The 24,283-nt window shown below is 39.1% G+C and overlaps 4 protein-coding genes and 1 long non-coding RNA gene across 5 annotated transcripts; 4 read left to right on the forward strand and 1 right to left on the reverse strand.

The window, feature by feature from the left end:
* The first annotated feature begins 436 nt into the window (after positions 1–436).
* LOC140947454 (uncharacterized) lies at positions 437–24,202 on the forward strand. Its single transcript, XR_012166972.1, has 3 exons — positions 437–531; positions 22,562–22,822; positions 24,005–24,202. It is a non-coding gene; the product is annotated as an uncharacterized lncRNA (long non-coding RNA).
* Positions 5,951–6,659, reverse strand: LOC140947433 (histone H2B, gonadal-like). The gene has a single exon (XM_073396543.1). The coding sequence runs from the start codon at positions 6,409–6,411 to the stop codon at positions 6,040–6,042; it is 372 nt and encodes a 123-aa protein (XP_073252644.1). The 5' UTR covers positions 6,412–6,659; the 3' UTR covers positions 5,951–6,039.
* LOC140947426 (histone H2A-like) lies at positions 6,653–7,229 on the forward strand. The gene has a single exon (XM_073396532.1). It carries the CDS (start codon positions 6,711–6,713, stop codon positions 7,089–7,091), a length of 381 nt encoding a protein of 126 aa, XP_073252633.1. The 5' UTR covers positions 6,653–6,710; the 3' UTR covers positions 7,092–7,229.
* On the forward strand, positions 8,750–9,595 carry LOC140947394 (histone H3). The gene has a single exon (XM_073396483.1). It carries the CDS (start codon positions 9,094–9,096, stop codon positions 9,502–9,504), a length of 411 nt encoding a protein of 136 aa, XP_073252584.1. The 5' UTR covers positions 8,750–9,093; the 3' UTR covers positions 9,505–9,595.
* LOC140947385 (uncharacterized) lies at positions 11,333–12,087 on the forward strand. Its single transcript, XM_073396471.1, has one exon. The coding sequence runs from the start codon at positions 11,365–11,367 to the stop codon at positions 11,932–11,934; it is 570 nt and encodes a 189-aa protein (XP_073252572.1). The 5' UTR covers positions 11,333–11,364; the 3' UTR covers positions 11,935–12,087.
* Positions 24,203–24,283: the final 81 nt, after the last annotated feature.

A 24,283-nucleotide genomic window follows, 5' to 3' on the forward strand; every position in this document is an offset into this window, starting at 1 on the left:
TGATTGGTTAGAACAGACAAAAGAGTCAAGGGGTCAAGTGAATTATTACCAAACTATTGCCTCACTAGACAGGTGCGAACATGTTAAAAGAGCCAAAAATCACCATTATCGCTAACACACTTGCGATATAACTGTCAGCCTGATTTATGATGATACTTTCTACCTTGTATAAATAATGATTAAAGATTATTATTTGCAAATTCCGTATTTTGCCACATCATCACACTTAAACTAATTTATGACACATCAGCGCGCCAAAACGGTAATTTATTTGAAGGAAATGGCGGGAATTCCGAACTTTGGCGTTTGTTTGCATCAAAGGTCATCAAAAGTCACGTGAAACTACACGTGAATCCTGACGCAATGTGCGAGATATAAGGCCCATGATGCTTAGCGATCCTAGTGCGCCGGGAGAAAAAAGTACGTTTTTCTCGAGGTACAGGTCGCTTTTTATTGAAGCTCCAAAATGAACTCTTCGAAGAAAAAACCTGAAGACTGGTTACTCGGTCATCAAATATTTTTCAAGAAAAGGTGAGTTTGTTCCAATTTTCTCGTGTTTTGCTTTTACTATATCGGTGATTAAGCTTACCTACTGCAAATAAGACGTCTATGTATGCAGTGTACTTGTCGCCTAACCTTCGCCTAGTCTACCCGAAAGCGAAGAAAACCAAACTCTCGGACATAGACTATTTTGAAACTTTTGTCCGACCGCCCTCTGAATCCCGGACATGGAGACTTATTACCTTAAACATCTTTATAACTAAAAACCTTAACAATGTTTGAATCACACCCCCTTTTGTTTTTTTTTTTAAATTTAACCTAACTTCTACAAAAACGACGGACATGTTAAGCGATATAGTAGTCACAGGTAAACACTTGTTTCCATAGTCACATGTGACATCGGTAGTGATAGACACCGGCTCTTCTGGCGTTTTCTTAGTGAAAACGCTATTACGACGCTTCTTTAAGATGAATTTAGTGAAGATCAAGTATTCGCAATGAGTTTAACTCGGGAAGCCGTGAAGGAAATTTAGATGTTTAGAATTCCTTCTCTTCCGTATGTCGCAAGGAGTTCGACTAGCGCAAAGCGATCATCCACGATTTGAATAAAAGACTTGAAGAGCTCGAAAAGCTAACCGGTAATGAGCCAGTTGTGGCTAACGACAATCCAGCGCTATTTGAACAAAAATATGAAATGTTTGCGATCATGCGAGTGGATCTTGATGAAAACGAAATTTTGATATTTTGCTGCCATCGAAGAAATTATTCTCTGCAAAACCTAGTCCGGTGCATTTGGATTCGAGAAAAAGGTTTCCCCTTAAGCTTTGCCCAGTAAACCATCTTAGTTCAGAAATAAATGAAATGGCTTTCTTCTTTGGGAAATATTACAAAATATTTACCGGTAATAAGCTTACATATTTTTGAGCAAGGTCGTTGACACTGTTTTCTGACAGCCCGCTTAATATGGACACCTGAATAATATGAGCATTATGGCATGTTCTCTTGGTGTCTGTATTTACCTGGTTCCACTGTTGTAGAACTAAACACTCCCTAGGTTCAGACTGCTATTGCAAATAACATTCCAGCGAAAAATGAGTGAGAAACAACATAATATTATGAACAACGGTATTTAATTCAGGGTTTTCGTTAAGAATTCTAGTCGCAGGAGTAGCAGGACAATAATGTGAAAGAGGTTCCATGTCTGAATATAAAATAGTCTGAGGCTACCGAAGCTAGCCGGAGAAATCTGTGTAGTAAATGGAGAGTTCCCTGATCTCTCACCTTGTAATTTAAAAAGTGCCAAAATTGGTTGATAATTTGAGAAAATCTTTTTATTATTTGAAGGTCATGGCAGAAATGGTACGTCGTCCATTTAAAGTTTGTAACTTCAACGCTCAAAGGACGGTGGGCATAGTAGCTGCCAGCCTGCAAGAACTTAAATATAAAGCAAAGGCTAAGTTTGCCCTTAGTACCTGTCTTGTGTTCCTGGAAGATGGAACAGAAATAGATGATGAGGAATATTTTTGGTTCCTTGATTGTCAAACAAAGCTGATTGTTGTTGGTAGAGTTGACGGGATGGCTGGATCACAGAGTAAGCTCTTAATATTTAGGCAGCGAGCAGTCTCTCTTTTTCTTCAGATTTAGTAAGGTGAGTGCACGCACACATGAGTGTTAAGCAAGATGCGAGAAACAAGGGCAGCAGCCTGTCTCCCGCCTTCAGTAACATGCGTGGTCATTTGTGTCTCGGGCGCTTTGCTCAGTGGACCAAGAAAAAAGAGAGACTGCTCATAGTCTTCTTAATATTTTGTTTCTGATCACTTTTTTAATATATGAAAATATACTTAGACTTTTAACTGAGGATGCAATGGTATCAGTTCGTTTTGCCTGTCGATTCACCCAAAGCTGTTGCTTGGAAATGGTTTAATTTGTCTGATGCTACCTTAGCAATAAGCAGGCATGCACATAATTTAGAATGAGCAAATATACGTTACCAGGTAGCCTGCACAACAGGCATTATTTTTAGGGTCACTCTGGTGTGTTGTAATAATAATAATAATTTAGAATTCATTTTACGCAGTTTCCATTAGGAGATGATCAACTGTGCATTACAACAATACATAGAACAAAAATAACTAAATGATAAATAAGAATTACATCATGTGTTGTGTATAATATTAAAAAACCTAGCTAAGAATAAGAAGCCTTACGTCTTTAAAAATTTTGCTTAAAAAAATAAATAAAAATGACATAGTTGTGTTAGGTATTAAGTTAACCTAACTAAAAATGAAAAGCCGTACTAAAAAGATGGGTCTTTAAAAATTTTTTTAAAAGTGTCTGCAGATTTGGCCATTTTAATTTCCACAGGTAAATCATTGCAGAGTTTAATTGCGGAAGTCACAAAAGCACAGTCGCTCAGGGTTGTTAAAGTTTTAAAATTGGGGTGAGAGGGCAGTATTCCAATGTTTGGTGCAAGTTCAGAGTGTTAGACATATACAATCAGCATAAAGAGAAAAATAATGTCTTTAGACAGGTTAATGTTCTCTCTCTCTTCTGTCCACACACATGCTTTCTTAGCAGGACCATTTAAAAGTGTTTAAGTTGTTAAAATTGTGATAATCATCATGCCACGAGTGTGGGACAAAGAAAAAATCTGGAGTCCTTGTCCTTGCCTGTCGACTCACCCAAAGCTGTTGCTTGGAAATGGTTTAATTTGTCTGGTGCTACCTTGGCAATAAGCAGGCATGCACATAAATTAAAAATGAGCAAATATACGTTATCAGGTAGCCTGCACAACAGGCATTATATTTAGGGGCACTATGGTGTGCAGTAATATTTAAATCGTATAATAATAATAATAATTTAGAATTCATATTGCACAGTTTTTATTATGAGATGATCACCTGTGCATTTCAACAAAAAATATTACATCATGTGTTGTATATAATATTAAAAAACCTAACTTAGAATAAAATTAAGCCTTACTTAAAGGTACATCTTTAAAAGTTTTGCTTAAAAAAACTAAATATAAAACACATAGTTGTGTTAGGTATTAAGTATACCTAACTAAGAATGAAAAGCCTTACTAAAAAGGTGTTTCTTTAAAAATTTTTTACAAGTGTCAACAGATTTGGCCATTCAAAATTCCAGAAGTAAATCATTCCAGAGTTTAGGTGCCGAAACCACAAAAACACGGTCGCTCAGGATTGTTATGTGAATCAACATTGGGGACGGCTTAACATGACAATTTTCAACAAATATGACAAGTATCACCTCTCATGGAAGCCCTTTAAAGGTGTTAAGGGATTGAATGGACAGAGGAGAGTGGTGACCAAAGTCTACCACATTTCTAAGAAGCACTAAACTACTAATACCATAATTGCAAACTAGGGGAGTGGATTCGACAAGGTGACGATTAAGAATTTTGGGACAGCTGATACTTGATAGCATTCTAGAAGGAGAAAACTGCTCAGCTTGTCAGTTTACTCTTCTGCATTAAGTTAAAAAAGAAAAACAGAAAATAAATAAATAATAATAAAATTAAAAAAAACAATAACAAGAAAAAAGTTAATAGGGGCTTCCCTAAAAATCTGCTTAACAAGTTATAAGGATGCTAAAGAGAAATGCAAATAAAACTGTTTATATTGTAACTGGGTATATATACTACAATTCCAAAAGCAAGGCCTTGTACATTGTACCCTAATGTGTTTAATTATTTTTTGTTCAAACAGACCCAGCTCACAGTGAAGGAAGTATATTCTCAAGTTTGGAGAGCATGGTGTTTGGATAATTACACAGATGCTGGGAATACTGTTTTCTAAACTGTTAGACATGCTCATAGATTTATTGCATATTCATAATAGAAGTAGGATTGCCTAGTTGAAGAAAGCCCCAAATGACATGATAAATAATTTTTTAGAAAATTGTAAACCAGGACTGCTGTATTAAAATTTGTATGGTAAAGCTGTCTTGGTGTACAGTGTAGAAGTCCCACAGAGGTCACGAATGGCAGGGTTTCCCTGGGGTACATCGCAGTCTTAATTTAACCTCGGTTAGTAACATCTGCCAAGCAGCGCAGAGATGCATGTTTGTTCTGGGCCCTAATGCACTCGACGAAAAACCAGAAGTGCGTAATTGACATTTTTTAACCAGGACGATCATGGCGTGTACTCAAATTATGGTACAAAGGTAGGGGCCAAGAATAAGGCCTGGTTCGCAGACAGACTTCATCTGCTGTGCCATGACTATGCCTGACTTCACAGGCCTACCATCCTGTTTTATTCAGCTTTACCAGTCCTGGCTTTACACCCTAACTAACTGTCTTTAGACCAAGCAAGTTTCTCTACCAAAGATATTTTTTTCATTTTTGCAATACAAGTTAGTAACAATGTTATTAGCCAATTTTAAAGCTAGGCAATATCCTCCTCCCACCCAGTGTCCATTATTTTTTCCTCTTAACCACTTATATTTTCAAGCGAAACGGCGCCTTCAAACAGCGTCTCTACTAGATTTGCTCATGCAGGGGTGGCTCGCCAAATCATTTGACTAGTGCATAACCGTTTAACTTGGAGTTTTTCGACTAATTTACCTACGATTTTCTGAGGTTGACTTTTTATATTTGATAAGATATTGCGATTATTGTGTAACACGATCATATGAAAATCATTCCGCATAAGAAAAAATAACGTTCCCTAGAATCTTCTAATAGGGAACTTAATTAAGCGAGGGCGTTTTTTAAGGCTGCAAGTCAACCGAAAGTGAGAACTTTTTCCTTTTAATACATCTTGACGCTAAAAAAAATTGTATTACTTAGTTTTTTTTCACTTGTAGAGACGATTTAACTAAAAATTTTGGAAAAACCACTGCTGGTGAATGTAAAAAGTCCACTTCCGGTTGGCGTGCATTGTTCAAAAACAGTTCCTTAATGAATGTACGGCTCCTCCATGCCATGGACCCGAATTTATCAAGAGAGGACGTATACTCCTTGAAAGGCAAGCGCGAAGCGAGCGAGGAGCGCGAGACACGCACGAAAGCGAAACGCGCAGAAAAGCTCTACGCTCTCTTCGTGATTAGTTCGACGAAAGAACGCGAGGGAAAAAACGCCTGTTCTGCAACACAGGCTAAGCTGACCTACGCTTAGTTAAAAAGGCCCCTACAAAACAAAGACGAAACTGAACTGACGTATCCTAATTAACAGACAAGACTATTTCGCGTCTCCTTTCATTGCCACTTTCGTGTAACCCCGAATGAAAACTTACTCGGAGGTTATACCCAGCCATTCAAACTATAATCTTCACCGGCTGAACCGTCCTTTCCCCTCAGATGGCAAAAACTGGAAGTTTGTCTGTGTAAGAGAATCACTACACGTTGTAGACGATGAGCCGTTCCTTTTGGCGGTAAAATAATAAACATATCATTGGGCCTATTAAAGGAGTTTGAAAATAGAGGAACAAATATAATTGAATTTGGTCATGATTTTTATGACATTTGGTGGCTCCTAAAAGAGCCGTTTTGATTTAGCGGTAAACCCACAAAGTGAGTTTACTTGCTGCTGGTGTACTTGGTCACAGCCTTGGTTCCTTCACTGACAGCGTGTTTGGCCAGTTCACCGGGCAGAAGGAGCCTGATGGCGGTCTGGATCTCGCGAGAACTGATGGTTGATTTCTTGTTGTAGTGGGCAAGGCGGGAAGCTTCGGTGGCGATGCGCTCGAAGATGTCGTTAACGAACGAGTTCATGATGCCCATGGCTTTGCTGGAGATACCTGTGTCAGGGTGAACTTGCTTCAACACCTTGTAGATGTAGATGGCATAGCTTTCCTTTCTCTTTCCCCTCCTCTTCTTCTTTCCATCAGATGGAGCCTTTGCCTTTCCGGCTCTCTTCTCGCCTTTCTTTCCTGCAACTTTGGGTGCCATGTCTGTCGATCAGAATGGAAGTGAATACCCCAGGTTAACACAGATTGTATTTATAACAAAATCACTAGGGGATCAATTAACATGCGGATCGAAATCCTTAAGTTTTAATTGGTTATTCTATTTTAATGTCAATATGCTTTCCGCATACATCATCATATTTCATCAAACACTTAACATTTTTAAAGCGTGATTGGTGCGTTTCGATCCTATTCAAAATTTGCCGCGCGTATAAACTCTAAAGTTTTTAGCTTAGGTTTATTCATTCGTGCATATTCGAGCTCAACTGTTGGTTTGAAAATATGTCTGGTCGCGGTAAAGGAAAGGCAAAGGGCACCAAGTCCAAAAGCCGATCATCCCGAGCAGGGCTTCAGTTCCCTGTTGGACGTATCCACCGTCTTCTTCGCAAAGGCAACTATGCTGAGCGTGTTGGCGCTGGTGCCCCAGTCTACTTGGCTGCAGTGCTCGAGTATTTGAGCGCTGAAATCCTCGAGTTGGCGGGTAACGCTGCCCGTGACAACAAGAAGACTAGAATCATTCCCCGTCACCTTCAGCTTGCTGTCCGCAACGACGAAGAGTTGAACAAACTGCTCGCCGGCGTCACCATCGCGCAAGGAGGTGTTCTTCCCAACATCCAGGCTGTTCTCCTTCCCAAGAAGACTGAGAAGAAGGCAAAAGCTTAAACAGTGCTTTCCTGATTGCAAAAACAAACGGCTCTTTTAGGAGCCACCATATATTATAAAAGTCATGACCATAAGCAGAACTATATATGAACTTAGTAGATACTCCCTTCTTCGAATGGGTCGATGAAGCCAACAAGAAATCCCTTGTGCACTGATCTTTCATTCTTTCCAGTAAAAATTGCGTAAATAAAAATTGGAAAGCTATGCTCGGTTCATTGCTGAGTTTTTTAGTATTGGTCATAACTTCCTTGCAATTACGGGTATACATAAATTTTAAAAAAGGTACATAGAAAGCGGTGACTTCACAACGTGTAGAAATCTGGCGAACTGTAATGACTCACACAGTCAACCTTTACGACCGTAACGAATGCAAATCAGTCCCGACGCGCGCAATCTATCTTGAATTGTAACGGCGTCCTTTACGAAGTTGATTGCCGTTAGGCACAAACTGACGATCCTTTAACTTAGGAATAAATAACGATTATCTTTAAAATTTACTCATACTCCATTACTAACGTGCGGTTCATTAGTTATGACTGGTAAATATTTGGTGGCTCTTAAAAGAGCCGTTTGTTTCAGTGTGTAGCGCAATGATCTAGCAGCCATTCTTACGTTTAAAACGGCCATGGGTCACCCAGGGTATAAAAGTTTGTCGGGTATGCATAAATTTTAAAAAAGGCGGGTCGAAGACATATTTAAAAAGAGTAGAAATTGCGCGAACTATAAGATCAGTGAAAGATGACTAGACTAAAGTAAGTTCGAATACTGGTTGATGACAATGTTGTTTTCTGATGTCTGATAAGATTAACGTTGCAGAACATTTGTTTTCACTCTAATACTGAGTTCCGCTGAAGTCAACTGTGACGATCTTAACAAATGCAAATCAGTTGTTACCGACGCGCGCAATTTAAATTATAACGGCATGCAGTTGATTGATTTTAGGCAAGAAGTAATGATCCTTAGAAACTCGACAGCGAAATTACACAAGAATGAAAGCGATTATTTCTGAAAGTAACTTATATTCCAAAATTTAACGTATATTCTGTTATTACTGTAACACTTTCTTCAGTGCCCAAACTAACGAGAGGTGTATATTATGATAAAGAAAACACCTTGTTGGTTATGACTTTTAGAGATTTGGTGGCTCCTAAAAGAGCCGTTTGTTGGAGTGGGTAACGCAAAGATCTAACCGCCAAATCCGTACAGAGTACGTCCTTGACGTTTGAGAGCGTACACCACATCCATGGCTGTCACAGTCTTGCGTTTGGCGTGCTCGGTGTAGGTAACAGCATCACGGATCACATTCTCAAGGAAAACTTTGAGAACACCACGAGTCTCTTCGTAGATCAGGCCAGAGATTCGCTTGACACCGCCACGGCGAGCAAGACGACGGATAGCTGGCTTGGTGATGCCTTGGATGTTGTCACGAAGAATCTTTCGGTGACGCTTGGCGCCTCCTTTTCCTAGACCTTTGCCTCCTTTGCCGCGACCAGACATGTTGAAACTCTTTCTCGGACAAGAAATAATAACTCAAGAAACGAGTTTCTGTCTTTTTATACCAAGAAGAATGACCTCACGGAAAACAAGCTATTGAAGAAATAATTTCTTGTTCTTGATTGGTTAGAACAGACAAAAGAGTCAAGGGTCAAATTAATTATTACCTTACTATTGCCTCACTAGACAAGTGCAAACATGTTGAAGGAGGCAAAATCACCATCATCACTAAAACTCTTGCGATGTAACTCTCAGACTGATTTTATGATGATAGTTTCTAACAATTAACAACGACAACTTAGGAATAATTGTTTTCTATCAATCAAAAGAACCTTATGTGACTTATAGGATCGCAATGCTAGCCTAGATCATAGCAATATTTTACGAGCAGTCTTGGTTAACCAATGAAATCGCATAGTTTATAACCAATCAGCAAAAAGCGCGCTAAGTATAAAGTATCGTGGAGGGATGTTACATACATTATTCGTGGACTTTTGAGTTAGCAGAAATGGCACGTACAAAGCAAACTGCCCGTAAATCGACTGGTGGAAAAGCTCCACGAAAACAGCTCGCCACAAAGGCAGCTCGTAAGAGCGCGCCTGCAACTGGAGGAGTCAAGAAACCTCATCGTTACAGGCCTGGTACAGTTGCTCTTCGTGAAATCCGTCGTTACCAGAAATCAACCGAGCTGCTAATCCGCAAGCTGCCCTTCCAGCGTCTTGTGCGAGAAATCGCTCAAGACTTCAAGACCGATCTGCGTTTCCAGAGCTCTGCTGTGATGGCTCTTCAAGAAGCAAGCGAGGCTTACCTTGTTGGTCTGTTTGAAGACACCAACTTGTGCGCCATCCACGCTAAGCGCGTCACCATCATGCCCAAGGACATTCAGTTGGCCCGCCGAATCCGCGGAGAGCGTGCATAAGTGCATTGCTTCTAGTTCAAACCAAACGGCTCTTTTAGGAGCCACCACATCAATAAAAGCAATGACCAACAACCATGACTTACTGTCAAGTAGCCCAATTTGTCAGTTTCAACTGTTTTTCCAAGGGGAGTAAAGCACCCTTTGTCTTCAGAATTCTAAGTTGGAAACTTAAAAAAAAATCTTTCTGAGATTAACAAAAAGGGGAAAAAATCTCCATTTACAATCATCACTAAACCAAACGTGATGGTTTCTGTAGTAAGTGATCTCTTGATGTATTTTCGCCCACTAAATTTGTTAATGAAATATGTAAGAACGCTTTAAAGTTGTCTGATTATTCTCTGCAGCGAACACCAACGTTGGCAAGACTAATACACGTTCAATGAAAATTTTCTATTTCATTTTTGTACTAGATCGCTCCTTTCATTAAGTGAGTCAGTAGAAAAGTAATTTTTCTAGAACTACTCAGTACTACTATGAGTATCTATCATCAGAAAAGACCGTAAGAACACATGCCAATATTTTTACAATACAAAATTTGTATTTTTAAAATGTAAAAATATTAGCATTTAATGTAATGATATACGACCACGGGCTGCCTGTCAAGGTTCAGCTAAAGGTTTTCAAAAACACCAAATAGTTGCACTAAAATCTACTATTCTTTATCTAACCTAAAATTCTTAAATCTGGTTCGCTATATCTAGCCGTAAAAGGCAAGTTAGCGATAAAGCAAACGCACATTTTCCATAATACTGGTTTGAAATGGTTACAGGTCGTTTCGACTCAGGTGTATTCAGTAGATGTGTAACTAATTTCACATACTCGGCTTAACAGGAATATTCCCCCGAAATATTCTTCTTACTCACGTGCAAATTACACTTATAGTGATCAAACTTTTTGTGTAATTTATTTTCAGTGCTTGAGATCGTTTCGAAACGACTTTTTTAAACAGGTTTCCTACAAGTTTGGTATTGTTGAAATCCTCTCAAATTCAGTCCTGTTGATCGACTTCCCATTAAATCACCCAGCTAATATCCAGCAAAAAGTTAAAATCGCTAGACCTAAACGAAATTCACTGGTTTTCGATGAGAAAGAAGACCCACGCAGGAGTACTGAATATGCAGAACGACAAAAGGCCGCCGCTGAGCGCCGAATAACTATGAAGTTTTAGTCCTTATGCTTATAGCGTTACGAAAATCATGAACCAAGTTTCAGATTAGTTTCCCCAGTATAATGACCCTAAATGGAACCTGATTTGCTCACTTTTCTAACCCTAATGGCTAAACTTTTGAGTCATTCGGCGCAGGGCGGCCATTCGACGTACTGCAAAATAGAGTGACCGGCCAAGCTTCTCGCTCTCACTGCATGGTGGCAAACTACGTATTGTCTTTGTTGTGTTGACGAAAGAGGATTTAAACCAAGTTAAATGAGAGAGACTGTAAGAACTACAGGGAGAGGTTTAAAGTGTAGAAGTTTTCCTATCTTCCAAATGTTTCTACACAAAAAGAAAATCGCAGGCGCAACAATTATACGACTTTAAAGGAAAAATTATTTCAAGATTCACTGGAGCGAAAGGATAAAAGGTTAGATATCGTTTGCTACACGTACCTTAACTCGTACATATTTGTGGTAATCGCTTACGTTCAAGGCTTAGCTTTCAATCTTTTAATTCTAGAAGTAATTTATTTCTATGTTACAACACTTTATTTGACAAAATCCACAGAAAACTAGCACAGAAGAATCGTGCGCCATGTTCGATCATTGTCTCCTCAGTGGTCCGCATACTACTCATTTACATCACTTCGCAGTATTCGGGTGTTCAATCAGTGCTTTCGTATCCGAAGGTATCGTTCGAAGTCCATCATGTCTGAAGTTGCTCAAACAAAGTCACCGGCTAAGAAGAAGCCATCTAAGCCTAAAAAGCCAGCTGATCATCCACCATACAGTGAGATGATCAAGGCTGCTATTGTAGCTCTGAAAGAGCGAGGCGGATCTTCGCGCCAAGCCATCGAGAAGTACATCAAAGCCAACTACAAGGTTGGTGAAGTCGGCCCACACTTGAAGACGGCTCTCAAGAGAGGAGTTGCTGCTGGAAAGTTAGTACACACCAAAGGAGTTGGCGCTTCTGGCTCCTTCAAGGTGCCCAAGGAGGAAAAGAAGGCTCCGAAGAAACCGGCGAAGAAGCCAAAGAAGCCCGCCGCCAAGAAGGTAGCAAAGAAACCCGCGGCTAAAAAGCCAGCGGCGAAGAAACCAGCGGCTAAGAAGAAGCCAGCCAAGAAAGCAGCAGTTAAAAAGCCAAGTAAGAAATCGTCACCGAAAAAGACTGCAGCAAAGAAACCAGCCGCCAAAAAAGCTACAGGAAAGAAGACAAAGAAGCCTGCAGCCAAAAAGCCCGCCAAGAAAACTGCCGCCAAAAAGCCCGCTAAGAAGTAAAGCGCAACACTTCTTTACAAACAAACGGCTCTTTTAGGAGCCACCACATAATAAAAAGCAATAACCAATGCAAGTATTTATACTACTGCAGCATGCAGTGTCTGACTGTATTCAGAGCTTTCGAAAGGAAACAAACATGAGACAAAAGTGCTCCACAGGCAGCCCAATATATATAACACACTGAAAACAAGGGGCACACATCGCACGTACGCACCCATACACTAACTCACGGCCAGCCCAGGTTCGGGTTTCTCAAAATAGAATTATTTTTAATCCGTTGTTTACAGGTGACGTTGTAAACCTTTTTTTTGTTGTTGTTGTTGTTCTGGGAACACCTTTTTTTTTAAGGAACACCTTACTATACTGGTGGTCAAAATGTGTTTCTTGGACCCCAAGACCCAGCTATGGTAACTCAAAATGACAGTTGTCTTGTTAGCTGGCGGGGGGAGGCAGGACATGGAGTGCATAGGGATTTGACATTTTTTTCAAAAAATGTCCTTCAAATTCCCTTCCTACGGGCAAATCATTCAAGTCATATGCACAAAAATTTCCCCTCCCCAGGCTACACATGATTGCCTTTGACTTAAGTTTTACCTATGTTCTGGTGCTAGTAAAAGCAATAACTGACATCTTTTACTGAAATGCGACAACAGTATCAAAACATTTAAGTCCCACACAGCATTGTAGTCATGTCAAAACTTCAACCTTATACTGAGCCGAGCTAATCTAAATTATAGAATATCCACGAGTGGTCCTGTCCCATTGATAAGATTAAAAGAATGTGATGTTAGGTCCTTCTGTGGACAGCATCAAATGAAATTTATTTTTAAAAAGTCTTGATTACTGACCAGGAGCACTTCCTTCCGATGATCTAAAACAAGGTCATGAAAATTTAAAATCCAAAATCATAAGATTTTATCATCTAGGGTGAAAGGCCTCTTGAAAATTAAACATCTCATGCGCATTTTCAACCTGATGGACTTTTTGTTTTTGAAAATAGAGCTTCCAGTAACTTCGATCCTGCAATATCTTAAAACGTTCAATTGATCCCAGTGCATACAGGCAAAGATAGATTCAAATATCCCCTCTCCTGGGAGAAAAGGATCATTAAAAATCCCCACCCGATGCCCTGCTACCCCAGCAAACTTTGATAAACATTCTAACTCTTCTCTTTATCTACAGTACCAAGGATTCACAGTCCCCATAATTGAAAATATAGAATCTCCTAGTTGATTTTCTTTCACTTAAAAATACAGTCAGCATTTCATAGCATTCTAAACTAGAGTGAAAGACATTATTAAAGGAAATGCTTCCTCAGTGGAAAATAAACCCTTAAAGAAGACAAACAAACCAAGAAAAAAATGTAAATGTTGACATTTAGTTTATGTATCCAGGGCCCAGTTCCTTGAAATATAGTTAAGTTTAACCCAGAATTAAGCCAACTTTTAAGCAAGGTTTTCTTGTCTAAGAACATGCAACTTGAGCTTACAAAATACTGTTGTGCCTTTACTTCAAAAAAAGATATGATAACACGAAGTGTTACTCTAAGCAATGCATAGGAAGGTAAATACAAAAAGTGGAACAAAATTTTAATCCTGGACTAGCGCTAATTGGCCTTTTCAGAACCTGGCCCAGTTCCCTAATGACAATGTGGAATGAAGCAAGTAATGCACTTGATGGTCTCTTGCAAAATTGCTTGTGAAGATGTAAATGATCATAGTATAGATCATAGTACAATTTTTACCAAGACCTCCCCTGACAGTATTAATCCCCACCCTGGTGGGTCTCCTTCGGATTTCAAGTTCGGTGACACAAAAGTAATCTCATACCCGACTGTACTCAGATCTCCTCAGTGTAAGAATCTGGGTACAAGATTAACAGGAATGATTGAATGACGGCAAAAATCAAAACCCCCAAAATCTCCAGGGGATTGGGGGGGGGGGGGGGGGTTCGAGGACATGCTATCCCTTAACTGGGTTTTTGAGTCATTCAGACACGATATTGACCAGTTCCATTCTCCTTAAATGAGGCCTTGCAAATTGGCAATCCCTCAATTTCAACTTGGAAAGTTTATTGTTATTGTTACTATGGTTAGTAAAAGTAATTCATCGTGACAAATCTTACTGATTTCCATAAGATGGCAGAAACTGGTGTGGATCCGCACCTGATCAGGATTGAAGAACTTACTATGAGGGCCCTGAGCACTTTATGATACAAATGTGTACTAAGAATACAATATTATTATTGCCTGGCTTACAGTGATATCCCATGCAAAAGTAAGGTGGTCTGTATATTTTCCTTCGTGATGACCGGTAGAAACAATCACAACAGCACTCTCAAAAGCTCTTCATTCTCTTCGTTTTTGAGAACTGCAAGATAATGATAGAAATTTAAAGCAGTAGTCATATAATATTCAACTTATATTCAACATTTTTGGACTTTCAATATTATTATTCCAATCAGTTTACAGGCTTTTGACACAACAAGGCCAAAAAACCATCACATGGTTCCTTTAATTCAGTATACTTATACTAAGGGAATTATGTAATAGTTGGTGTTGCTCCAGGGAGGTATTTTTGCTTTATAAAAAAGCTCCAGCTAGTATTTGGCTTTTTGCTTATGAACTCCCTGAAACCTTTTTTTTTCTGTCAGCTCATAGTAATCATGCAGTCTCAATACAAGGAGATAGTCTTAACCTTAAGCCTTAATATAAGAGTGATCAGAATGAAATTACTCCTTGGAATATCAATGCTTTGTAAAACAGAGTGCAGTCATGAGAAGGGACATAAGCAAAGACGAAAAATCTAATTGACACTTCAACAATTATTTCTCCCCACTTCTCAGTATCGAGAACATATGTGGATGATAAATGAGAATTTGAATATTTTGATATCAGGTTTTATAGGGTTAAAAGGAATTCTTCATGCTCCTGTCATAATATAATACTTATCATTCCTGTGATACTGCCTCTAACAGGAAGCCCACATGCTATATTAATAAAATGTTATTCAAACTTTGAAAATCACTAGCTTGTTTGTACACTACCAGGGTTTGATGGTTGATCAGAAATCTCTGTTGCCTGCATGAAAAAACATAAACTGCACTCACTCTGCCAATCCCTATCGGTCTGAGACCCAGGGGCGAGTCAGTTGCCGTTCAGGAGAAAAGGCACTTAAAAACTTTAATCATACCTATTTCTTCTCCCAACCCAACAGACTCAGCTCAGGGATGCCAGCTCCTCATTTTGTCTATCACAATAAAATTTATTGTGATAGACAAAATGACAAAATGACAAAATGTTAATGTGCCCCATCACTTACTCGGTCACTCTCTGACTCTCATGCTCCGAGTTTCCATGGGGTGGGTGTGTGTTGGTTCCCTGCAACAAGGGCGGTAAATATGAGAAAGTTTTGCATTTTTTTTAAGATCCTCTCCTTTTTTCAAATAGATCAATGTCTTTTCCATTAACTGACTAACTTCTGTATTTTACTCAAAAAAAAATTGAAAAAATAGCAATTCTTGCATTACCATGTAACAAGATAGACATTAAATTAGTACTGGAATATAGCACTAGTATGGTTTTGAAATAGTGTATTAGGATTTTTGGAACCCTTTAGAGATTTTTAGCTCTGTAAGTAATTTGAAATTCCCTGTCTTTTTTCTGGGAAATGTAACATTTCCTTGGCCAACTGAATAACTCACAAATTTCACAAATCAACCCTGATAATGGACCTTCACTCACAGCCATCCTGTCTCAACCTATTTCAAGTTACATGCAGTGTACATTAATAGTTCCTAACTTAATGTGCGAAAAAGGATTGATTTTTTTGAAAACCCAACATCAGCTTGTTGTTCAATTTAATAAACAATCCGTCTACCACATCAATGGCAGATCCAGGGGAGGGGCCTCCTCCCCCCCCCCTATTTTTAGACCAAACTGAGGCCCGAAGGGCCGAAAAAAATTTTTTTAAGACTTCCCATCCCCCCCCTCCCCCCGCTTATCTCAGGGTCTGGATGACCGGAGCCCCTCCTTATCTGAAGGTCTGGATGAATACTCTAACACAGGACCTGAACAATCGATGAAAATCGATGATCGGAAAATCAGTCGATCAATCGATGACAATCAATTAATTACTGTTGATTAGCATTGATTGGCATTGGCCAATCGATGATCAATTGATAATCACACTTAAGTGGTCGCGAACTTCATCGATTGCCATTGATTGGCACTAAATTCATGTCTCCGTATCTTCAGGTATCGCGGGAGAGTACGCTGATCGTATATTATTTTTAAACCTCAGCAGCAAAGTTTGAGAATTGTTCATCGATGTAGCTCCGTGAAAAACAGCACAAATAATTAAGACAATTAACATATCTCGTTGTCAGAAGTACAAACTTGATCGATTTAGCTTCGAGTTCATTGCAAAGATTCATCTGACCTGGGACGCAGAAATGTCACGTATAACAGAAAATGTGTGCTTTAAATTGAACATATTTTACAAATACTTAGCTAAACTGTTGGCTCCAAACGTTACATCACGCATAAAATATTTCACACCTTAATGCAAATGTATATCATCATATCTCTGGGAGTATTCCAAATGCTTTTGACACGCACACAGTTTCCTATCAGAATATAACTACACACAAGGTTTTACTGGAAAAAAAGCAGATTAGCTCATCTGTCAAGGAAAGGAATAAATAATTGAAGAGGGTTGTAAAGGCATGTTCTCGCTTTTAGGTATGCATTTCTTCATTGCTTATCAAGCCAGAATTACATAGCGAAAACCGGAGCTATCGATGTGAATCAATGTTTTTTTGGTTATTGAATCAAATTTCTGTTGATATTATTTGAAGAACATCCTTTCATATTTATAAAACTATTCATAACATATAACGTTGCAGCACTCTATTAATTTTAATGTCAACAATTTTATATTGAACACTAAAACTATAAACTAGTGCATGTTGTCGCGGCATAAAGTCTTCATTAGAATCCTAGCACTTTTACAAAGGAAGATGTTACTTGAAACTGCGTAAAGCGGCATTATTCGACTGCGTGATCAATGAAAAATGTTGCAGTGTTGACGGAGGACGGGGCATTTGCCCTCTTTTTTCATCCCCACCCTAGGGGATTTGATAGCTCAAGAGTCCCCACCCCCAGGAATTTGCCATCCAAGTCAAGAAAAATGCTAATGTCCAGTGGTCAGCACAGGGGGGGGATGGGGGGGGGGGGGTCTGGGTGCAGCTGGAATTGACTGATGCATTACAGAGAAATATTCTTTGCTTCAACAAGATGGTACAACCTTCAAGTGTTAAAAAATATATATATTCCTGGTGTAATTATTATAGATACATAGTGTTGAGGGAAGTCTTTGGTTTCCTTTTTCTTAAAACCGAAAAATAATTGACTTACATTGTGCAGGGGTAAGCGAGTCGAGATTATCTGTTTATATCAATATTAAGCGCACTCGAATGGACTGATCATTTTTAGCGCTAATTTCTCCCATTAAACATCAAGGACAATGTTTTCCACTATCGCTGACCTACCCTTCTGCCAAGTTTCGAATTTCCACACCAACCGATTTTCATCAGTTACATCATGCAAATTTCTGCAGCAAAAATTCCACTTGAAAAATTTGACTTAAACTATTTACGAGGGCCAGATGGAAAACTGGAACTGCACTCTGGACTGGACTGGACTGGACTGTTTTTTTTAAGGGGGGTAATTTTTTTTTGGAGTGGGGGGGTTGTATTATTTTTTCTAGTCTGTAAAAAAATCGCATTTTCAACCTTTCCCCAACAGGCTATGTTTTCTTCTTTGGGGGGAGGGGAAGGGAGTAGTATTATATAGACTTTACTCTTCTCTTTTGTTTTTGGTTTTGTTTTATGTCTGTCATTTTAGTCTGGGTGGGAGCTTAGATTGGTCACTCTGTTTGACTCATGGCCATCACGTTTCACTTGAAAGTTGAAGAAAATAGCAGGAGTGGATGTTACATAATAACAAAAACACGACCTGTTTCTTGTAGTCTATCTTTTTAAGAAATAAGCGTTAACAGGCCAAACACGACTCAGAAGCTCGTGATAAAGTGAAACCTGACCTTGAGAGTCTGCTTGAACAGTGGTTCTCTTTCTTTTTTTCTCTCGCGCGAAGGTTGACTTGTAGCATTCTAAACTTTGACTGAGTAAATCTTGTTTTTGCCGCACTAAGTCTTATATTCAGAGGTCATGAAGCAGGTTTGTTACATGTATACTGAGTAATCATTTCCTGTGGTTTATGCTTCAGGGACACCCAACGAGAATATAGTTCAAAACTACTTAAACGTCGCATTGTTAAGCGTGTCTTGGTATTTAAAAGGTGAATATGGGCATATTTTTATCCCCTATAAATTTTTCATCTGTTCGGATTTCCTAGCTGAAAGTCTAGTGATCCGAAAATTATAGGGATTAAAACTTACCTGTTTGAAAATTTCAGCCAGAAGAAAGGCTCCCGAAAATTGTAGGTGACCTTTTTAGTGTAAAAATCCGTTGAAAATGAGTAAATTTACCATTTTTTAGGTGTTCGAAAATCCTAGGAGAGGCAGGCAAGCAAGTTATTTTACAACAAATGTTCCTCATCTTCCGAACAGATATTTTTCCGAAAAATTGTCGTTGGGTGCCCCTGATGCTTCTGTAGGTGTCCCTGGTAGGATTTGATTTCAGATGCAGTTGTAAAGTGTTTTATATCCTTTGACCTCTGTTTATTACTTGCATGTGACCAAAAGCCAGAAAAGCGAATCTGACATTCACTGTGCGTAATTGCTATCACAGCTACTAATGGCACTAGACTCCGAAGAAGAAAATCATTTTTTGGTAATTCCCACTAGGTTTAACAACAACTAACAATGCCGAAAACAAAGCCCAGCCCACGGGTTGGTTGGTGCGCAGAAGAAACAGGTCATGTTTTTGTTAATACGTAACACACCCCCAAAAATATTGAGATAATCTTTAGGGTATTTCCACCATCGTAACATCCACTCCTGCTATTTTCTTCAACTTTCAAGTGAAACGTGACGGCCGTGAGTCAAACAGAGCGACCAATCTAAGACTAAAACACAGACTAAAAGAAAAGTAAAGTCCTTTCCTCTCCCCCCCCCCCCAAATGAAAAAATATAGCCTGTTGGGGAAAGGCGATTTTTTTACAGACTAGAAAAAATAGTACAACCCCCCTCCTCAAAAAAAAATTACCCCCCCTAAAAAAACCAGTCCCAATCCAGTCCAGAGTCCAGTCTATCTTTTCCATTTGGTACTTATGAGTTATCAACTGATACTCTACTCCCGGGAGGGGGTGCTCCCATACATTACCTATAAGGGTATGTGCCGCCCAACGGGGTCGTGATTTTGAAGCTCCTGATTTAGAATGGGGTATCCATTTCAGAGGCGTTTTCTAGAACGGGGTATAAAAATTTGTGGATCTGCTGGTTTATCGCATTTAACTTCAGAGACAATGCTTTCCAATAGAAGTAACCTACCCTTATGCCAAGTTTCGATGTTCAACACCTCACCGATTACGACAAAATGCGATATTACTGTGCGATCATGCAACCTTTTGCAGCACATTATTCCACTGGAGGAAATTGACCGAAACCGTTTACAGCTCTCATACGCGTTATTTTTCAGATTAATACACATTTCACTCACCTTTTCGGAAAGAGATGTTGGAACTTCACTATCCTACTCTGACAAAAACCATTTTGAAGCGTCAATATCCAGGAAAACCAACTTTAAAAGTAGCATTTGGAAATGGCAACGGCGCCATTTTTGAAAACTCCGCGAAGTTACGCTTCCCTCTTCGTGACGTCACGATGGCCAAGACTAGCAAACAAAACGGCAACCTAGGAGAGAACCCTGGGAACGAGGTTGACAAAACGAACAAACTACCAAGTTCACCCACCCCTGGTACCACGGTTTATTTCATCTTAGGTATTTTGAGAACGGACCTCTGAAGCGTATCGGCAGCCTTATCAAACCGTACTAAAGTTATTTCAGGTTACATTCCTTTGCCAAACTTTTTCTTAGGTATTTTGAGAATAAAGGTATTTGAAGGACGGAGCTATGCAGGCAGGGTGTATAAAAAGCAGCTCCAACATGAATTCTTCACAGAAAAAACCTGAAGACTGGCTACTCGGTCGACAAATTTTTTTCAAGCGAAAGTGAGTTTAGTCCAATTTTCTCGTGTTTTGCTTTTAATGGGCGCGATCCATTCAACCAAAATTTCCGGAAATTTCGGTCCAAAACTCAATGGATCGGTTCGGTCCAACCGGACTGAGTTTCGAAAAAACAGGTCCACCTTTTGAGGTGGTCCTCTTTCCCCGGTCGGACCGGTCTGAATTTTGGTTGAATGGATCGCGCCCAATATATCGGTGATTAAGCTTACCTACTGCAAATAAGACGTCTATATACATTGTACTTGTCGCCTATTGAACGAACCTTCGCATGATCTACCCGAAAGCGAAGAAAACCAAGCATTCGGACAGCTCGAAACTTCTGCCCGACTGCCCTCTGAATCCCGGACATGGAGACTTATTACCTTAAACATCTTTGACAATGTTTGAAGCACACACCTGTTGCTATTTATTTTTAATTTAACCTAACTTCTGGAAGAACGACAGACATGTTAAATGGCGCTGAAGGCGGTAGTCGCATGTGACATCGATAGTGATCGACACCACCTCTGATTAGTGTCGCGTTCTGGCAAACGCTAGCACGACACTTTTTTAAGTTGAATTAAGAGAAGATCAAGTATTTAGTGCAATTAGTTTAACTTGGGGAGCTCTCAAGGAAATATGGATGTTTAGCATTCGTTCTCTTCCGTATGTCGCAAGGAGTTCGACTCGCGCAAAGCTATCATCCACCATTTGAATAAAGAGTTGACGAGCTCGTAAAGCTAACCAGTAATGAGCCAGTTGTAGCTGTTTTACAGTTATGAAATGTTCGCGATCATGCGAGTGGATCTTGATGAAAACGAAATTTTGATATTTTGCTGCCTTCGAAGAAAGTAAAAGACCGTTGTTATATTCAAAGAGTTTCACTCAACTAAACAGGGACAGCCATTGGCTGCTTCTTGGTCACGTGGTCCTTACAAAAATCAAATGTATCCCGATCGTTGATCGTTGTACCCCGCTCGGGATACATTACAGCACGTGATCAGAGCATGGTGGAAAGTGGCGTGACAGTTTTCGTAAATGAACACAACCATATTCACAACAACACAAACACGAAGCCTCAAGCTAAAAGCAACGATTTTCAGAGTTATCCCAGAAGAGAAACAGCAACAGGGAGGAAAAAGATGCAGATAATATAAGGAGAGTACTTTTTAAATCATTCATTCAGTGGTTTTGAGAATTAAATTTGTGTACTTATAAGTACTGAGTCGTACTGTTTTGATTCGCTTCTATTAAGCGTATTCTTTTGTTGCTGTTGAAGTACGTTGAAGTGAAAGTCTGGAAATATAACAAAATACTTAATGTCAGGTCCCTCGGGAAACCAGTTAGTTTTGTTTTCCCAAGAGTCCTGATGTTTCCCGAGACCTCTTGGGAAACATCAGGACTCTTGGGAAAACAAAACTAACTGTTTCCCTCAGGATCTGACATTAAGGCTGTGTTTTCACTAGGACAATTTTGACTAGATAAAGCCGGAAAAGTCCGGAAATACAGTGAAAACACCTCGTCTTGGTTTTAGCTAGTTAAAAAATGCGAGCTGTTTTCACAAGCAAAAACAAGGGATTTTCTCGCTTTTACGAGCGGAAACTCACGCAGAGTTATACTACCTCGCGAGATGGTATAACTTGTCCTGATAAACGCCGTAGCCAATCGGGTCGCGCGTAGTGGCAGATGCCTGCCAAATAATCTGGCAATATTATTTTCCAGACTATTGCCTCTTTGTTGAGCTTGAGAAATTCAACATGGAAGAGAATTCCAACAGCCATTTCTTTCGATTTACAATCCCACCGACCCCATTGGATTCTTCATTTCTTCGGCCAGGTCCTTAAACCAGAATTGTGGTCTTGGATAAACCCACATAGTCTTGCGCTTATCCCAGTTATGGCACTCAATGTTGTTTCGTTGTTGGATTGACAGAATTAAAAGATTTCGCCGCATCTTCCTCATTTGTAAGGACATTAGCCTCATTTGCTGAATAAAACTCCTTCTCCCTCGCAAAAATACAGCGCAAATAATCACAAGAGAAGTCCGGCATTACAAGCACTTCGTCCCCTTTCAATTTTTATTGTGGCGCGCTTTTGCAATTTGAATCCTCTGAATAAGTGGCTTAGATTGCCGGTTAAATTTCACGGTGAAACCAGTTGTCACGTTTAACTAGTAAAAGTCGGTTTGTAAACAAATCCTAGAAAGAATGTTCAGCTAGTTAATCGCCCTAGTGAAAACACAACCTAAGTGTATAATATTGTTCTCTGCAAAACCTAGTTCGGTGCATCTGGATTCGAGAAAAAAGTAAATAGTCATGGGCTACCGAATGCTAGTCGGAGAAATCTGTGTTGTAAATGGAGAGTTCCCTGATCTCTGACCTTGTAATTTAAAAAGTGCCAAAATTGGTTGATAATTTGAGAAAATCATTTTATTATTTGAAGGTCCAACTTTGTGGGTCATGGCAGAAATAGTACGTCGTCCTTTTAAAATTTGGAACTCCCACGCTCAAAGGACGGTGGGCATAGTCGCTGCCAGCCTTCAAGAGCTGAAATGCAAAGCAATGGGCAAGTTTGCCCTGAGTACGTGTCGTGTGTTTTTGGAAGATGGGACTGAGATAGACGACGAGGAATATTTTTGGTTCCTTGAATATCAAACAAAGTTGATTGTTGTTGGTAGAGTTGACTGGATGGCTGGATCACAGAGTAAGCTCTTGGAGGAACTACTTAATATTTAGTCTTTGATCACTGTTTTAATATATGAAAATATACTTAAACTTTTAACTGAGGATGCAGTGGTGTCAGTTTGTCTTGCCTGTCGACTCACCCAAAGCTGTTGCTTGGAAATGGTTTAATTTGTCTGATGCTACCTTAGCAATAAGCAGGCATGCACATAATTTAGAATGAGCAAATATACGTTATCAGGTAGCCTGCACAACAGGCATTATATTTAGGGGCACTATGGTGTGCTGTAATATTTAAATCGTATAATAATAATAATTTAGAATTCATATTGCACAGTTTTTATTATGAGATGATCACCTGCCCATTTCAACAAAAAATATTACATCATGTGTTGTATATAATATTAAAAAACCTAACTAAGAATAAAATTAAGCCTTACTTAAAGGTACATCTTTAAAAGTTTTGCTTAAAAAAACTAAATATAAAGCACATAGTTGTGTTAGGTATTAAGTATACCTAACTAAGAATGAAAAGCCTTACTAAAAAGGTGTGTCTTTAAAAATTTTTTACAAGTGTCAACAGATTTGGCCATTCAACATTCCAGAAGTAAATCATTCCAGAGTTTAGGTGCCGAAGCCACAAAAACACGGTCGCTCAGGATTGTTATGTGAATCAACATTGGGGACGGCTTAACATGACAAGTTTCAACAAATATGACAAGTTTCAACAAATATGACAAGTATCACCTCTCATGGAAACCCTTTAAAGGTGTTAAGGGATTGAATGGACAGAGGAGAGTGGTGACCAAAGTCTACCACATTTCTAAGAAGCACTGAACTACTAATACCATAATTGCAAACTAGGGGAGTGGATTCGACAAGGTGACGATTAAGAATTTTGGGACAGCTGATACTTGATAGCATTCTAGAAGGAGAAAACTGCTCAGCTTGTCAGTTTACTCTTCTGCATTAAGTTAAAAAAGAAAAACGAAAATAAATAAATAATAATAAAATTAAAAAAAACAATAACAAGAAAAAAGTTAATAGGGGCTTCCCTAAAAATCTGCTTAACAAGTTATAAGGATGCTAAAGAGAAATGCAAATAAAACTGTTTATATTGTAACTGGGTATATATACTACAATTCCAAAAGCAAGGCCTTGTACATTGTACCCTAATGTGTTTAATTATTTTTTGTTCAAACAGACCCAGCTCACAGTGAAGGAAGTATATTCTCAAGTTTGGAGAGCATGGTGTTTGGATAATTACACAGATGCTGGGAATACTGTTTTCTAAACTGTTAGACATGCTCATAGATTTATTGCATATTCATAATAGAAGTAGGATTGCCTAGTTGAAGAAAGCCCCAAATGACATGATAAATAATTTTTTAGAAAATTGTAAAACAGGACTGCTGTATTAAAATTTGTATGGTAAAGCTGTCTTGGTGTACAGTGTAGAAGTCCCACAGAGGTCACGAATGGC

Source organism: Porites lutea, chromosome 1, assembly GCF_958299795.1.
Source record: "Porites lutea chromosome 1, jaPorLute2.1, whole genome shotgun sequence".
Taxonomy (NCBI): Eukaryota; Metazoa; Cnidaria; class Anthozoa; order Scleractinia; family Poritidae; genus Porites; species Porites lutea.

Coding starts and splice junctions, on each gene's coding strand:
- LOC140947433 (XM_073396543.1), bottom strand. CDS start 6,411: ATGGCACCCAAAGTTGCAGGAAAGAAAGGCGAGAAGAGAGCCGGAAAG.
- LOC140947426 (XM_073396532.1), top strand. CDS start 6,711: ATGTCTGGTCGCGGTAAAGGAAAGGCAAAGGGCACCAAGTCCAAAAGC.
- LOC140947394 (XM_073396483.1), top strand. CDS start 9,094: ATGGCACGTACAAAGCAAACTGCCCGTAAATCGACTGGTGGAAAAGCT.
- LOC140947385 (XM_073396471.1), top strand. CDS start 11,365: ATGTCTGAAGTTGCTCAAACAAAGTCACCGGCTAAGAAGAAGCCATCT.